A 17370-nucleotide genomic window follows, 5' to 3' on the forward strand; every position below is an offset into this window, starting at 1 on the left:
TTAGCTAGCCCAAAAAAAAAGGTGCACAAGCTTTGTCCCTGACCATGTCAGCCGGCTGATCGGAATACAAGGTCACTCCTGACGACGAGAAAGAGGCATGAGGACTGGCCATTCGCCTGTGTTCTATCATTAATCGGAGCGGAACACTGAGACGTACAGACGCCGAAGCTGCACCGGCATTCTGGCATGAGGAGGTGGTGTGCATTTGAGCAGCAGGTTCTGGTTTTCCGCGGGGCGGGCAGAGTAGCGTGACTACGGGTGACACAAGGAACAGGGAAAGGGATTCAGAGTCCTGACTAGGGACCAGGCAACGCAGGAAAGGCAACAACAACAAAGGGGAATGAGCAGGATCGACAGGAGAAAGGGGACTTTGAAGGCCAAAAGGAAGCCTTATCCCTCATGCTGCTTGTTGACGCTCATGCTCCTGCTCCTGCTCCTGCTCCTGCTCCTGCTCCTGCTCCTGCTCCTGCTCCTGCTCCTGCTCCTGCTCCTGCTCCTGCTCCTGCTCCTGCTCCTGCTCCTGCTCCTGCTCTTCTGCCTTGTGTTGGTTGTGCTCTTTGTCCATCCCGTTTGAAGGCTTCTTGAGACTCTTGCCAAAGCCTCGTTGGCCGCCGCACTTTGCTGGGCGTCAGGGCGTGTTTCGCTTTCTGGAAGAGTCGCCTATATGGTGCGAAATATCGGAAGGGCTCTTCGTAGAGCATGCAAGCGAGGTAACACAGAGCGGCAGAGCGAGGCCTTGAGGCACAACATCACTTCGGGTGGCGCTACGGCCACGCCATCAGACGAGACATGACTTCTAAACAAAAACAAAAATGGATTTGATAACATACATATTATATCAAACCAGTTGCCACCTTTAGGGGGTTTCAATTTATTTATTTTTCGAAAACTCATGTTTTTTTTGAGTTTTCACTTGTGTCGAATATTCATTTCTTACGTAAGCTCTGCCATTTTGGAAAATACTCTAATTTTTGAAAACACTGCTTCAGCTGGACAGTTGCAGCAGTGTTTTCAGAATTGGACCTGAGTTTTCACTCATGTGATGTTGCATGTGAAGTTGCACATGATCTACTTGCACAAATACCTCCACATTTCCTGCACAGCTTTCTTTGTGTGAACCCTTTCTTCTGAGCAAAACTCTTTCACTTGACTCCTCTCCTTGTCCCTTTCTGCACAGAGTAGAAGTCTCTTTTTTTTTAGCCACCACCTTACAACCTCTCTCTCCACCCTCAACTTAATCATGTCCACCAATTGTCACATGTCCACCAATCATCACAACAACACCAGCTATGTGAATCCATACCTCTTGGAGATGGTTCTTACCATTGGAGAAGGTTTAGTGGATCTGTCTCAGACACCTGAGCCACCTGTCAGCGGTCACACACCTGAAACCCGAAATCTGTAGTAAAAGGCAACTACGATTAATCTCGGCAAGATCTGTAGTAGGCCTTTTATTATTGTTCTCACTGGAACCTGCTGTAGAAGCCTTCTATGACTGTTCTTGCTTGAATATGTTGTAACCAACATCTATCACAGATTTCAACTGACCACTGGGGACACTCCATCTAGAGGTAGCTTGGCACAATCAAATTCCAATAGTTACTTTGTCTGAGGCAGCACCAGGGTCTGGTGCTACAGTGATTGCTTCGACACAAGTGTCAAGCAGGGGGTTTCAGGTTTTTTTTTTTTTGCCCTCGAAAATTAGAGTCTTCCAATACTCAAAAAAGCTCAGAAAATTGATGCCCCCAAATGTAAGCTGTGTTTTTAGAGGGTTAATTTTCGAAGCCAACAAAGGGAGGGTAGTGTTGGCCAGAACAATTCAGAGTGTGTCGACTGAATGCTTGAGGTGATCCCTGGACTGCAGTGGACAACTGCCTTTGGTTCTATCTTTATCTGGACCACTGGTTTGCTATGAACTGCCTTCGGATGTCAGTGAGTGGTGATACAACACACATGCTACAATGGAAGCAATCTACTTGATTGCAACTACACTGACTGAAAACTAATGTATACTTATGCTAAAGTGATAACTAGTTATGTATGGTGTAGAGTGGATGGCAATCCACTCTCTTGCTAGGACAGAGAACATGGTTATATACCTTTCTTGCAATGTTGCCTGTGACACTGCTCATCCTCCTTGTCCCTCCTATGCTCCCCATCCACCTTGTGATGCCACTCATTGGCACTGCCTCCTTGCCTCCTCTGGATGGGTGGCCTCTGGCTGCTTCATCTCTGTCAGGGGCCAGTCCCACCTCATCTGGGTGGCAACTTGCACCCTTTCAACCTTTCTTTGTCTTTGGCACCCACCTTCTTTTGTTGGCTTCATCCTTGTAGTGCCCCTGCCTCATCTGATGGTGTCCTCTCCTTGCTCAGTGACCTCTTCTCACTGTATTGGAGATGGGGTGCCTCTCTGATCAAACCTTGTGAGATCTGCAGTACCCAGCATGATATTATGATTCCCACTGAACTCTGTAGTAATGACATTGTTCCCACAGATCCTGATGAGATATGCCATAGGATTGTTTCTACTGCTGATCTCAGCAAACTCTTCCTTAAGCTCTCGCTTAACCCGATCCTGTGATTTCTGTGCTCCTTCATATGACTTCAACTTCTTCCTACCTCCTGCGCATCCGGCTCCTATGACATGGAGGCTACAAAACATAAGTACAGCTCGTGCATAAACTGTCCCATAAATTTACATGTCACCATACATCACTCTAATGCTCAATAGCCATAAGTTGTATTGCCACACTGTCTGATATTGTCTGAAAGCCCTGCTTCTTCTCTCCAAGACTGTGTAAATGATATTGACATTGACTAAGAAAATTGTGCTATGAAGAAGAGCCGATTTTTTTTTATTGTGGGACAGTTTATGGAGCACTCCTCAAGAACACCTTAGTACTTCATATTCCCTCCTTTGGCCTTCAGAACTGCCTTGATGTGGTTTGGCATACTCTCTATTAGGGTCCTACATGTCTCTGGAGTGATTGCTGTCCATTCAGCTTCACATCTCTTGAGCAGTTCATCCCTGGACTTTGCAATTGTACTATACCATGAAAGTCACATTTTGAGATGGTGCCAGAGGTGTTCAATCGAGTTTAAGTCTGGCAACTGCACTGGCCATTGCATAACCTTAATGCTATTGCTTTCCAACCACATTGTTGTCTTCTTTGACATGTGTTTTGGGTCATTGTCTTGCTGAAATGTGATGTTGGTGTATGCATGCTGAAGCCACAAATCTGAGATTGTTTTCACAAGCTTGTCATTCAAGATATCAATGTATTGGTCTGAATTCATTGAACCCAGCACCAAGCACATACCTCCCACCCCTTCCCATGTCATACAGCCCCAGAACATGATGGAGCTGCTGCCAAACTTGACTGTCAGCCTGACAAGCTTGCTGTTGAAGCCAGCATTCTTAATCCAACAGAACTGCTTCCCATCTGGTCCAAAGAAGTTGATCTTTGTCTCATCAGACCATACCACATTCTTCCAATCCTCAACAGTCATGTCCTTGTGCTCATTCACAAATTTGAGATGTGCTTTGTAATGCCTCTTGAGTAGCTTTGGTTTATTCACTAACCTTTGTGCTTTGTAATGACAGTAATGAAGTGCTTTTCTTACTGTCATTGGGCATGCTTTGATGTGAAATGTCTCCTGCAGTGCATGACATGCTTTCCTGGCCATGGACGTTGAATTGAGCTCAAAATAGTGGTCCAGGAAGTGAACATGATGAGGCTGGAGTTTTCTCAGCTGGCCCCCCTTTGACTTTGGAGCATCAGCAGAGGCACTTTTGCTGATGTGAGACACCATAGACTTGCTCAGACTGAGTTTCTCAGCAACTGAATGGGTAGATTCTCCATTTTGGAGGTGAAAGAGTGCTGATTGGCACTTCTTGGGAGTGGTTTTCATCATGATGGTATAGATATGATGGTGTCAGACTGGAAGTGCTGCTGGATCACTCACAGTCATCTGATTGAGCTGAAACTTTCCACATCACTACTTTCAATGTGTATGAAGGTGCCCACCAAGTTACATTACAAGTTTCATTGTAGTCAAAAGCCCACAAAGTCAGGAATGGAGTGGTGTTGCTATTTGGGAGCATGCTCCATAAACTGTCCCACAATAAAAAAATTTCAGCTCTTCTTCATAGCACAATTTTTTTAGTCAATGTCAATATCAATTCCACAGTCTTGGAGAGAAGAAGCAGTGCTTTCAGACAATATCAGACAGTGTGGCAATACAACTTATAGCTATTGAGCATTAGAGTGATGTATGGTGACATGTAAAATCTTGGGACAGTTTACATGTGTACTGTATATACATCTAGATGGTACATGCTGGATGTGGGTGTAACCTCCTTCATGATGATGCCTGACAATGAGTGGGACCATGTTGTATCTGATCTCTGATGAGATTGGCTCTGTCCGATCTTTGACCAGATCGGCTTTGCCCGATCCCTCCTGTATCGTCTCATGTTACCTCGCATCATCATGTTGGATTGCTAATTTATAACAACGTTATCATTGACCGCTAGGGCTGATCATGGGAAAAGAGCAATTTCAAGAAAATCTGGAACCATTTGGTGTGTTCTCACGTTGGGTCCAGAACTCGAGCGAATCCCAAGCTTGGGCAGTCATGACCGGGTTCAAGGGTCTGAGGGTCTAGAAGACAAAGCTCAAAAACAAAAATGGAAATGGACAGAGGGCAATGCGCAGTACGCAAGAATTCAACAGCGAATCTGGGAAGGGTGTCGTCACATTGATTTCCGTTCGCTCCTCAAATATGTCAGCAAGAAACAATGAAAAACTGGCATTCTGATCACGATGGGTAACCAAATATAGCCACGTTGGCTGAGACAAGAGTACTGCAGTACTGTTCATGGAGCTGTTGCCACAAACTTTCCTTTGCTGCGTTCAAAATGACAGATTCCAACAGCTTCTTTCTCTGATGCAGATAAATCTAGGACTCTGTGGCGCTTTCAGCCTTGTCGGCCACTCCGCAACATTATGGATCAGTTCAGAAAGTTTTAGGATTTTCTTTACAAGATCGAGTAGATCGTTTAGAAGGAATCGACCCCTTGAAGTAACTCGGATCTCGGAAAGCGATCAAGAACCAGTTTTGGATCGGCCCCTGTCATGGACTTTTTGACATTTCATGAACCCTCTTATTCTATCATGGGATTGTACACCTTCTTTCAGAACATCAAACCACCGCGTGCCGGCTTGGCGTCTACGTCGCAGATGGACAGCAACTACGCAGAGGCAAGCGGCTCCGGCTCTATCTCTGGCTCCTCGAGCGCAGCTCATCAACTGCTGCGTCAGACGCTCGACTCGAGCAAAGTATCCGACTCTCAAGTTTCACAGTACTTCCGCGAGCGACTGCAAGATCGTCGCATTCAGATTACAAACCTCGACCGCGCACGCCCCAAGACGGGTGGTACAGATGATTATGCCCGCGCAAAAGCCGAGAAGAAGCTTGTCAAGCGCCGCAGAAGGGTCAAGAGCGAGTTGTCTGAGCTCAAAAGGCTACGGATTGCTGTTGGTCGTTCCACCAAGTACCCATCATCCGCAAACGTAATTCCCGCAACACATCGACCAATAGCAGAGCAATCAGACGAAGAGGACGAGGCAACGAAAGAAGTTGTTTGTAGCAAGCAACGGCTTCTAGCAGATGCGAACAAGCAATTGAAACGTCTGCGTTCGGTTCCACGACAACGTACAAACCAAGCCAAAAAGGTCGACACGACCGCACGGAAACCTCTCAGCCGATCTCAACGCAAACGTATGGGTCTCGAACAAGTCGATACCAACATGAGCTATGAGCTTGTCCAGCCTCTTCACGAAATGTGGCAAACCTACATTCAACAGCTTCTCAACATCGTCGCCATGAATAGCAAAGGTCAGCTCGTCTCCAACCCACAATTTGACCCCAAACACCTTACCACCATGTCCTCTGGCACTGTCAGTGCCATGCAAGCTTCACTCATCAAAGCCGATCTATGCGGAGCAGAAGTGGAGGTCGTACGCGCTGCCAACCCTTCTCTAGTATCTCAGTCTGGGTTGGTTGTCAAGGAGACGGAACATACCATCGTTCTCGCCATCCCACCAAAAAAGACAGCAGCGAGAGCGGGCAATGCAACACGCACTATACCCAAGAAGAACGCCGTGTTTGCTGTCAACATCCCTCTAGCAACCACAGGAGAAGACGGTGGAGATGCAGGTCATCTACGCTTTGAATTGCATGGCAATCATATGATGCACACTCTGCCATCTAGAGCTACTCGGAAATATAAGGCTAGGCCCACCATTGACTTTTGAACTCAATCACCCCATCATCCCACTTGTATTTGTAGTCTACTCTTTCAATCTGGTCAACGCAAGGCATTCAGCATCATCGCAAAGCACAGCGAATCGCAAATGAAGGTGCAGACAAAAGACCACACATTGGGTCACTGTGAATAAAAAAGGTCTACTCCTCAATCTGTCTCTTCCTCTCGTCCAACTGTGAGAGGGTGAGGAAGGCGGAGAGGAGAGGGACAATCAAATTGCAGCCACAACTAAATGAGCGACGATAAGAGTTAGAAAGAGAAAGCCGGTTCAGGGACACGAAGCATGTATGTGTCTACAGACAACAACAAATGGATGCAATTCATGGAGAGCAAAATCCCGGTAATGGCGGTCTTTAGGAAGTGAAAGATGCAAAATGCGAATTTAGAGAAGGAGAGCAACGGCAGCAGCGACGGCTCCGAAAGCAACAGTGGAAGCACCAGCGATGAGGTTGGAAGCACCCGACTTGGAAGACTGAGAGGAAGTGCTGCTGCTGCTGCCGGAGGAGCTACCAGAGCTTCCGGAGCTGGAAGCCTTAGAGCCACTGGAGCCGCTGGAGCCGCTGGAGCCGCGGGATCCGCTGGAGCCACTGGAGCCAGTGGAAGCAGAGGCAGCGGCAGAAGAAGAAGCCTGAGCGCTGGCACCGCTGCCGTCGAGGTTGGCGAAGGCACCGGTGTCAGGAGCACGGGAGCTGCCACGAGGAGCGTCAGAGTGAACAACGTTGATTGGCTCACGAGTGGGGAGAATACTGTCGACGGGCTCCTTCTTCGAGGTGAGGTTCCACTGGTTCTGGTAGTAAGGCAAGCCCTGGAGTTCGGGAACAGCGCCGACGTTCCAGTTGTTGGCCTTAAGAGCGCGGTGGTAGGACTTGAAGGCATCGATGGCCTGGTCGGTGGTCTCGTGCTCGAGCGAGATGAAACCAGTACGGTTGCTGTCAGTAGCCCAGCTGGTCATCTCGCGGATGACACCCTGTTTGGTAGCACCAACACCAGTGGTGCAGGTCTCCAGCTGAGCAGTGCCGTTACCCTGGCGGAGACACCAGTCGTCGGCGTCCTTGTTCCACATGACGGTCTGGAGACCGAGGACCTGGGTGGCAATGGCACGGACACGGGCGTCGACGTCACCCTCGGGAGGGCGCCAGTACATGGGGACGGATCCAGTCAGATCGTAGATGATCTGCATGGTCCAGCCAAGGTCACCAAGGATTTCGAGGTCGGTCTTACCAGTCTGAAGGGTGTGTGACCAGGTATGAATACCAAGATGCATGGGTGGGTCGGCTTTGACGTACTCGTCCATGGCGGTGGGGTTCCAGACGATGGCACTGCCGATGAGGAAGTGAGTGGCGCTCTGACGCTGAGCCTGAAGGTAGCTGATGAGCTCAGACGACTGAGGAGTGGGACCGTCGTCGAAAGTGATGGAGACGTAGTTGTCCGGGGCCAACCAAATATCGCCAGTGTCACACTTTTGCACGGTCCAGGAGCAGACATTGGTCATGTCGGTGCCGGCAGGGTAGACAGTGGCGCGGGTGTTGGGGTCAGTGATGGAGGGAGGAATGTTGGGGACGAGACCAGCGGCCTTCTTCTCGTTGTAACGGTCAACCCAAGCTTTGGGAAGCGAGCTGGCAGGGGGAGGATCGGCGCCAGCGGGGGGGTAAGGCATGCCGTTCTTGGAGACGTTGGCGAGCTGACGCTTGGTGATGCTGTGACGCTCAGCGCGCTTGTTGAAAAGGTGACCAGCGGGGTGCTCAGCAGGGTCGACAAGTCCTCGCTCGTGGCGAACGGCGGCGGAGACCAGAGGAGCGGCAAGAGCCATGGCTCCAACAGTGAGGGCGGTGAGACGCATCGCGAAGTTCTATGCGGGTGGTCGTGATACGCAAAGGGACAAAGAGAGGGGAAGAGAATCTGAAACGTCAAGAGACGGAGGCCTTTAAGGGGGAAATCGAAAGGGAAAGGCAGTAAAGACTGTGGGTGGCAGCGAGTCGCAATGTCTCGACTGCAATTGGGCCTGTCGGTGAATGTTATGAGACGGAGAACCGAGACAAGGGGTGAGACGGGGGAAGAGAAGGAAGATGGGGGGATGGGGGATGAAGAAAGAAAGGAAACAAGGGCAGGGAGAGCTGTTCGGATGAAGCGATAAAAGGGATTCAAACGCAGAACCGCGATGAAGGGGAGATCCGAGAACAAGACTTGAACGCAGCTTCAGACTGCTCCCATCTCGACCCGCAAAGACGCCGTGGACGCCTTTAGTGAAGCAACTGAAAACGAGCGTGGCTGATGGTGGGCGAAGAGGCCTCCGCTTCATCTCTGTCGAGTTCAGGGGGTAGCCAAGCGACCCACGATTGGACAAAAGGGGGGAACAGCATATGCACGGCGCTAGAGAGAGTGTGTGAGAGAGAGAGGCAGGGAGGCAGAGAGGCAGAGAGGCAGAGAGGCAGAGAGGCAGAGAGGCAGAGAGGCAGAGAGGCAGAGAGGCGTGAGCAGAGTCTCCCACAGTGTTGCTTTGCACCAGCCAAAGCAGGGCAAAGAGGAGTGGAAGGTGACCTGTTTGGATATCAAGTCTTGCCAAGTCCTTCTCAGAACGCAACACACATGCACTTGCATGGGCTCAAGGGGATGACTGGTAACATACTCTGACCAGCCAGAAGTGTGTCGAATAAGCAGCCTACAGCAAAGATGCCAAAATCGTGGTGTGCTGGCATGTTTGCATGCAGCCGCGCAAGCCCAAACGCGTGTTTGCTTCTCAGCTGCACCCAGGCAACCAGTTGAAGATGCGTCGGCATCTCAAGTAAGATGCACATGTTACGGCCGAGACATTGAGACACGGGAGGCTCACGTAAGCGAGAAGTACAATGAGGTACGTAATTGTTGTCATGGTGACAGCACAGTGGCACCCGGTATCATAGCAACACAGGAGTACAAATGAAGAGACACATCCTGCCTCGAATAGGACCAGAGCAGTGAATGGAGTATATATATGTGTTTGTCATTCAGTCTCACATCATGAAAACTAAGCATTACATAGAACATACGGCTGTGGTAAAGGGAGTCTGATCGTGACCCCGATAACGCCGTATATTAATTGTTATCTTCATTTGATTAAGAGTCTGAAGAAGCTATCACCGAGCTAACCGAAACTCGCCGACAACCATGGTAGAAGACACCGAAACGAGGACCAAAGGAGGCAGAAAAGGCAAGAACACCCAGGTTCGGGTCGATAATAATGCCACGAGCGAGAACGAGCCGGAGGCCATCAATGATGAAGCCGACGAAGACACCGATTCCGACTCCGACTTTGATGATGGTGACAAGCGATATAACTTTCGCACCCTAGCAAAGCTCCTCGAACCCGTGCCAAAGCTCACGTCACGAAACTATCATAGCTGGAGCGCCCACGTGAAATCTTTCCTCCGATCCGTGCCTCATGCGATGAAACATCTCGAGGGAACGTACGACAAGAAACACCCGAAATGGAGCCGCTCCCTCGACGATGCTTTAATCAACGCCCTGCGTGGAACAATCGACACTACCGGAGAACACAATGTAAATTACCTCGTTCTAGATGTAATCAAGGAGTACCTTACTTTCAACCAAGTGTGGAGAAAGATCGAAAACGGTCTCACGAATGAAGCCACCAAGACGTCTCACAGACTTGCGCTTATCTCGCAACTCAACGATACAAAGATGTTTAACTCGGACGCCAGAAAGCTAATTCAAGAGATCCGGTCCATACAAACCGAAAGCAGCCTCCTCGGCAAACCATTCGCCGATGATACATTGTTCTCGGCTCTGCAGAAATGCACGATCCGGCATCCGGTGTACAAGGAGACGGTTGCCACCGTCCATCAAATCGATTTCAACGCCCTTGCCACCGCACTAAGCATCCGGCAGACCGCTGTCGAGAGCGTCCCCGCACAAAGGATCGACCCTCGACAAGCCAGTGCTAGAACCGCCGGCAACGACGATCAAAACGAACGGGCCGGAGAGACCGAAGCCGAAGCCGACAACAGCCACGCGAGCTCGAGGAACGCAAGCAAGTCACGCCGAATCCGATGCTGGGTCTGCAAGCGACCGGGACATGGTATCAGTCAATGCGACGCCTTGGTTACCATTCCCAAGGACTCCCCCCTCGCTGAACCTAAATAGGAAGCGTGGTGCTCCCTCACCCTCCCAATGAAATGGCAGGACCCCTCGAACACAAAAGAAACAGCTCATTGGATCTTGGACTCGGGGGCGAGTTACCATATGGTGAACGACTACAGCATGCTCATCCACCCGAGAACTTGCCGAAAGCGGATAATTACCGCCGGAAGCGAGGTCTTGGAAGCGGCAGCTATAGGAGATGCAAGCATATCAACAGATTACGGGGAAATCTCTCTGCAAAATGTATTGTATGTAAAGCACCTTAATGTTAACCTTCTGTCAACAAATTCATTAACGGATGAAGGAGCACGAGTGATATTGGACACAACCGGCGGCCAAATTTTTCTAACAAACGGCATGACACTTAAGATTGCAAAGAATCGCGAGCGAGGACTTCTGGAGTTCCGAGGCGACACATGGCAAGAAAGCGCGATGGCCACATCAGCACCATTGTTTGAAGGTGTTGATGAGGAGTTCGAGCATATTGAGAATGAGCCGAAAGTTTCAAAACAACAACTATGGCATGAGCGTCTCGGGCACCCAGGAAGAGATAAAGCTAAGGCGATCACAACCAAGTTAAAGGATAAGCATACCATGAAATTGGATCCAAACACCGCTCTGACGTGTGAGCAGTGCGTACGATCCAAGAGCACAAGCGCTCGGATGGGGAAAGGTAGCGGCGAAAGAGCCGTAGGGCCCCTGGATCTTATCCACGTCGATCTAATAATAGACTCGTCCCACGTGACGGAGTACACATGCACGTTGGTGCTGGTCGACGATCATAGCAAGTATGTGTATGCACAGCCATTGACACGAAAGAGTCATGCCTTTATGCAACTCAAAAGGATTGTTTCGTTCCTGGAGACACAGACGGATCGGAAGCTAAAAGCGATCCGATCCGATCAAGGAACGGAATGGAAAAGCAATGATGCATTAGAATGGTCGTTAGAAAAGGGCATAGAGTGGCAAACCACCGTAGGGTACAACAGCAAACAAAATGGACAGGTAGAAAGAATGAACAGGACCCTTGGAGAGAAGATGAGAACGTTGCTAATGCAGAGGAGACTACCGAAGAAGTTCTGGCCATACGCGATCAGAGCTGCGGCGTTCAAAATAAACCTCACTCCGAGCGTTGATAATGAATTCCCTTATCAAGCGATGTTTGGCAAGTCGCCGGAACGAGCTTTAAAGCTCCTACGAGTGTTTGGTTGTCTGGCATGGGTAAACGTACCCAAAGTTAAACGGGACAACAAGAAACTGGACCAGCGAGCCGTCGCATCCATTTTCTTAGGGTACAGTCTAGAAAGGAAGGGCTGGCTCTTCTACAGCCCGGACTACAATCCGAACATCTTCTGGAGCAACTCAGCAAAATTCATGGAATCAAAGTGCTGGTCAGACAGAACAGAGTGGCGACCGGTTGACACAAAGGCACCCCCAATGATGATGACAGAGGAAAATTTCGAAGATCTAGGATACAATAAAGAAAATATATTCGACGAAACAGATGAAGAGCCACTACGAGAATACATGGATATGGAGACAGATTCGGAAGAAAGATTAAGCGAAGGAACAGCGGAGGTGATGGAACAAGGACCAATCGCCGAAACTCAAATTGACAGCGAATTCTATGGACTCGTAGCGACGCGACCGGAATGGAGAAAGAACCTGGACCCAACCATACATGAAGCAATGAGTGGAAAGGACAGAAAACACTGGGAGGAGGCCATGCGAAAGGAGCTGGATGGATTGGAGGCGATGGGCACATGGGAGATAGTCGACCTCCCAAAGGGTGCAAATACTGTCGACACACGTTGGGTACTCAAGATCAAAACCGATGCAAACCTCGTGCCGACAAAGTTCAAAGCCCGGCTCGTGGCACGAGGTTTCACTCAACGCGAGGGCATCGACTATACAGAGGTCTTCGCACCAGTAGCACCCATCCAATCCATTCGAGGGGTGATCGCTGTCGCAGCAGTACGAGATTGGGAAATGGATTCTATCGATGTAAAGCAAGCGTACCTGAACTCCACTATACACCATGATGTATACCTCAAGCCCCCAGTAGGAATCGAAATGCCACCCGGAAAAGTGTTGAAGGTAGTGAAAGGACTGTACGGTCTGAAACAATCGGGCCGAGAATGGAACATTGAGTTAGACTCACATCTCCGGACGATCGGATTCCATTGCATGCCGAGCGCACCATGCCTATACTCAAGAGGGACAGGCGACAAGATCACGATCATCACAGCATACGTGGACGACATGCTAATAACATCACCCAGTCGTGATGAAGTAGATCGCGCAAAGCGAGAGATCATGGACAAATGGGAGACGCAAGACAATGGAAGGGTCAAAGAATTTCTGGGTATCAAGATCACACGTGATAGAAGACGGAGGAGGATATCTCTGGGTCTAACGGCATACATCAAGGAAATGGTGAACAAATGGTTAGGAGGAGCAAACGAGAAATCTTGGGTACCCATGCTGAGTGTAGCGAACGTTGCCGGAGGCGAGAGATGTGAACCTCAGCGAGCAAAGAAGTATCAAGAATTGGTCGGCCAACTATTATGGGTCTCCAACACAGCCCGACCAGATATTGCCTTTGCCGTCGGCGTATTGGCGCGATATATGTCGATCCCGATCGACAGTGCATGGAAGGCAGCCATCCACGTGGTAAAGTACCTGAACCAAACGAACGAATATCAGTTGCACCTAGGAGGGGAGACAAACGAGCACTCGGATACACCGGTAACGAGTATACCGACGCAAACTGGGCATCCGACCCCACAAATGGACGAAGAAGCACCTCGGGGTCGATAACATATGTATATGGGTGTCCAGTGAGTTGGAAATCACACGTTCAGAAGTGTGTGGCATTGTCGGCAGTCGAAGCAGAGTTTGTCGCCGCTTCCGAAGCGGTACGAGAAACCTTATTCTTCTCATATTTGCTCCGGGATTTGGAGACCACGGACGTTCGGCCCGTACTATACACAGATAGCCAGGGGTGCATACAGGTGAGTAAAGATCCAGCCAAACATTGGAAGTTAAAGCACATCGACACACGGTATCATTTCGTTCGCGATCACGTACAAGAGGGCGATGTGGAAATCAAATATGTCGGAACGGCAAACAACGTTGCAGATGTCTTGACAAAACCCTTACAGGGTCTTAACACCTCACGATTGGCTAGGATGATAGGACTGGAGATCCCGCCGAAGGGGGGAGTTGAAGATGCGTCGGCATCTCAAGTAAGATGCACATGTTACGGCCGAGACATTGAGACACGGGAGGCTCACGTAAGCGAGAAGTACAATGAGGTACGTAATTGTTGTCATGGTGACAGCACAGTGGCACCCGGTATCATAGCAACACAGGAGTACAAATGAAGAGACACATCCTGCCTCGAATAGGACCAGAGCAGTGAATGGAGTATATATATGTGTTTGTCATTCAGTCTCACATCATGAAAACTAAGCATTACATAGAACATACGGCTGTGGTAAAGGGAGTCTGATCGTGACCCCGATAACGCCGTATATTAATTGTTATCTTCATTTCAACCGTTCCACGCCTGTGTGCCGGCTCACCTTTCCAGAGACCAACACCGCCCTTCTGCTAAACTTTTATTTCTCGAGTTTCTCGCAGCAAGGCCAAGCCCAACGGAATTCCGTAGACACCTCACTCTGGTAGTTTCGAGCTTTCTTTTCGCTTTGCCCTCCTTCTTTGAGAATGAGGCCCCTCCCTGGTTACAGGAAAGAGGCCAGTCAAGACGAGAAGGCTGCTTTGCTTGTGATGACGTAGCAGAAGGTAAGTTTCGCGAACAGTGCGGTGCAATGCAGCTTGCGAGCTCCTCTTTTCTGCTCGATGGCTGCACAACCTTCAAGCAACCACAAGTCCTGGTGGTGCATCGCATCGAGAAGGCCGACTGCGTCTCAGGTTGTGTGGTCCACACTGTTTTCCGCTCTGACTGATGGAGTCAGTCTTGGCTCGTTCATTGCTTTCGGCACGGAGACCGAGCAGCCTCGGCTTCGTCAAGAACGGTTTGCTTCCCTCCAACTCCGAGCAGGATCAACGCCGAGCTCGCCTCTCGCTACATTTCGAGCCTTGTAAGTCCTCTTAGGCTTCCCGATCAACACTGGCACGTTGATAATGGGACAGATGTACGGTAGCAGGATGTTCCAGAGGATTGGCAAGGATCTAGCCGGTAGTGGGACCCTGACGACAAGCCCCGTCTCCACGCTGATCCGCTTGTTCGCAAATTCTATCTAGCCAAGACTTGTCCTTGCCTTCCCGAAAGAAGCATCTTGTTCCCGCATCCAAAACATCGGAACACCTTGACGCTCTTCACTTGGAGCTACTTGATATGTCGATCCAATCAGGTTTGAATAGTATACGCATCTCCATCCCACTGCTCAGAGCAACATGATCGGAAGGCCAATGAACAGTCCAGTGCATGAATAGTGATTCTTGGAAACAGGTTATCTATTTTTGATAGGTTATCTATTTTTGATGAGTTATCCATTTTTAATGAGTTATCCTCAACATCTGCGGCCATAGAACCTTGAAAGCACCGCATCCCGTCCGATCTGCGAAGTTAAGCAAGGTATCGCCTAGTCAGTACTGCGGTGGGGGACCACGCGGGAATCCTAGGTGCTGCAGTTTTTCTTTCCTTTTTTTCTTTTTTTTTTTTTTTTTTTTTTTTTCTTTCATATTCTTTGGCCTGCATTTTTGAATGTTTTTTTTGCCGAATCATATCAACTTTTGCAAATCGATCTTCAAATGAGATCTCACAACACTATCTATCTCTGTCCTTCCCAGGTCACAATCCGCTGACAGTTGGAGTCTTGTGAGCGGCACGAGGTGGAAGCATGAAGTCTCATTTTGAGCTCAGGACGTATGTGAGCCTCAGACAGGAGTATTGAAAGCGAGCTTGCTGTTGTAGATCCACGAAACATTACATAGTATAAACGACGAACCGAGCAAGAAGTACTGTCAAAGCATTGCATATGTATGTATTGCAGTACTTTCGACGACGATATCACTGCGCTTCACTTGTTGGAGTTTCTGATGTGCGGATGGTTGAACGTGCCAGGCCCAAGAAATCATCGGCTGGCTCAGGTGCAAAGTTGACACCGTTGCCAGTTGCTAGTAACACTCGTCTGTTGATTGCGGCCTCCGCACTGCTTGCCAATCGATCCGAGCTGATCTTTCCTTCCTTGAATGCCTTGGCAGCCTCGAGATAAGCATCTCCCGAAGTGAAAGTCTGGTCGGTACGCTTGACTCTTACCGCTTTTGTCTGTTGCCAATCAGCTGCTGCGTTGGCGGCATCACCCGTTGCCATTCCTCCAGCAGCCCATGCTGCCCACGTCTCGAGTGCCTTGTCCTCCTTCTCGAATCCTCGCTGTGTCTCGGACTTGCCAAGATCAGCACCGTAGTACTTGGCCTCTAGAGCAGCATAGCGTGTTGCGTGTTCGTGCTCGGCCTTCAATCCGTGATAAGATGAAAGCGTGTTGTGGTACGCCTGTGACAATGAAAGACCACCTTGACGGTGCGCGACCATTGTGCATGCGACAAAATCCTCGACACTGGGATTGCGACCGTACGAACGCAATCTCTTCGGGTCGCCGTGTACTCTTGCTTCACTTCCTACCTCATCGCTCATCTCGACAAGTGTTTTGGGTCTGTAAGCTTCCCATGGGTGGTCATGGAAGAATCGCTGTCGAATCTTGTCTTCATCGTAGACGATAGCCTTTGGTGTGAGCTTTGGTGTCAATGCGCGTGACTTTTTCTTCGAGTTAGTAGTATCGCGGCCGTAAATCTGCTGCGACTTGGAGGCAGCTTTAGACGAGGAGCCGACCTTTGCGATCGCAGTTTGCGCAGAAGAGCGCAAGCGAGGCGGGAGATCTTCGTCGGGTCGCTTGATGGGGTGACGAGCAGGCACCGTGACGGGAGGGTGGTTGATGACGGCCTCGAACCATACGGGAGGTTGCTTGAGGAAGCCCGACTCGAGTAACCTAGAGACGGTCTGTGGAACTTGTGATGAGATTCGTCGCGGCATGATGCGAAGTTAGCAGCTCTGTGCTAGTTGCCGTTACGAGACCGTCCTGAACGTGGAGGAGTAGGTGGTAGATCGTTTCGGGTTGAGGTGATGAAGAGGATCGTCAGACTGTCAGCTACAAGATCTCGGAAGTGTCTGTCTGCCACTGCAAAAAGTCTCGAAGCAAGCTCGCTCGATTGACTGACTAAACCTGACCTTTCTTCTAAGCCTCTCTTCACGTGATGGCAACGTTCAGAAATGACTCGTACGAGAAAGGTTATTTTACGCGTGAGAGAGCTGTAACGCGAGTGCGAGACAGGGGCTTTGTGGAAAAAAAAAAAAAAAAAAAAAAAAAAAAACAAAAAAAACACACAGCTGAACCCTGGAAAAGAAAGCAACACTGCTTCCGAGACTGGTGTGCCGCCTGAAGGTCGATAAGTTAGTGGAGGTTTGTGGCTTTTCTCGTTTGCCCTGTTCAGGTCATTTCCTTTCCATCAACCCGCTCTGTCACTCTATCCCGCTATGCTCAAGCAAGTCATTGATGTGGCTGGAGGTCATCGAAAGGGCTAGCAATGTAGCGATGTCAATCGGATGCTGTTGAAAGGTTGACATCGAGCCGGTGATGGACAAGTGACTACTTCTTAAATTATTAAGGTCTCGAAACGACTAGAAATGTACCAGAACAATTTCTTTGTACCTGCAGTTGATCATTTTGACATACACTGTCATTGAAAGGTTTGCTGCTACTACTATGATGCGCTGCTACTATCATGCTCACGACATCGAATAGTCGTGGCTTGAGCACGAGAATGTGATCCTCAGCCATTCTGAACGAAGAACAGCCGACGAAAACTTGAACATGATT

At 49.4% G+C, this 17370-nt stretch overlaps 6 protein-coding genes and 1 non-coding gene across 7 annotated transcripts; 5 read left to right on the forward strand and 2 right to left on the reverse strand.

The window, feature by feature from the left end:
- Positions 1–418: 418 nt before the first annotated feature.
- Positions 419–793, forward strand: UHO2_01944 (uncharacterized protein; the record flags this gene model as incomplete). Its single annotated transcript, XM_041559381.1, has 2 exons — positions 419–543; positions 577–793. The coding sequence occupies 2 exons, from the start codon at positions 419–421 to the stop codon at positions 791–793; spliced, it is 342 nt and encodes a 113-aa protein (XP_041415315.1).
- Positions 794–5243: 4450 nt separating this feature from the next.
- UHO2_01945 (related to POP4 - protein involved in processing of tRNAs and rRNAs) lies at positions 5244–6320 on the forward strand (the record flags this gene model as incomplete). The annotated part of the gene is made up of 1 exon (XM_041559382.1): positions 5244–6320. The coding sequence occupies one exon, from the start codon at positions 5244–5246 to the stop codon at positions 6318–6320; it is 1077 nt and encodes a 358-aa protein (XP_041415316.1).
- Positions 6321–6713: 393 nt separating this feature from the next.
- UHO2_01946 (uncharacterized protein) lies at positions 6714–8171 on the reverse strand (the record flags this gene model as incomplete). The annotated part of the gene is made up of 1 exon (XM_041559383.1): positions 6714–8171. One exon carries the CDS (start codon positions 8169–8171, stop codon positions 6714–6716), a length of 1458 nt encoding a protein of 485 aa, XP_041415317.1.
- Positions 8172–9475: 1304 nt separating this feature from the next.
- UHO2_01947 (uncharacterized protein) lies at positions 9476–10471 on the forward strand (the record flags this gene model as incomplete). The annotated part of the gene is made up of 1 exon (XM_041559384.1): positions 9476–10471. One exon carries the CDS (start codon positions 9476–9478, stop codon positions 10469–10471), a length of 996 nt encoding a protein of 331 aa, XP_041415318.1.
- Positions 10472–10498: 27 nt separating this feature from the next.
- UHO2_01948 (uncharacterized protein) lies at positions 10499–14578 on the forward strand (the record flags this gene model as incomplete). The annotated part of the gene is made up of 4 exons (XM_041559385.1): positions 10499–13146; positions 13185–13789; positions 14270–14407; positions 14445–14578. 4 exons carry the CDS (start codon positions 10499–10501, stop codon positions 14576–14578), a joined length of 3525 nt encoding a protein of 1174 aa, XP_041415319.1.
- A 437-nt stretch (positions 14579–15015) lies between these two features.
- Positions 15016–15130, forward strand: UHO2_10244. The gene has a single exon (XR_005960752.1). It is a non-coding gene; the product is annotated as a ribosomal RNA (ribosomal RNA).
- A 376-nt stretch (positions 15131–15506) lies between these two features.
- UHO2_01949 (uncharacterized protein) lies at positions 15507–16526 on the reverse strand (the record flags this gene model as incomplete). Its single annotated transcript, XM_041559386.1, has 1 exon — positions 15507–16526. The coding sequence occupies one exon, from the start codon at positions 16524–16526 to the stop codon at positions 15507–15509; it is 1020 nt and encodes a 339-aa protein (XP_041415320.1).
- Between the last annotated feature and the right edge of the window lie 844 nt (positions 16527–17370).

The sequence above is a fragment of the Ustilago hordei genome (genome assembly GCF_900519145.1).
Source record: "Ustilago hordei strain Uho2 genome assembly, contig: UHO2_contig_03, whole genome shotgun sequence".
Classification (NCBI taxonomy): domain Eukaryota; kingdom Fungi; phylum Basidiomycota; class Ustilaginomycetes; order Ustilaginales; family Ustilaginaceae; genus Ustilago; species Ustilago hordei.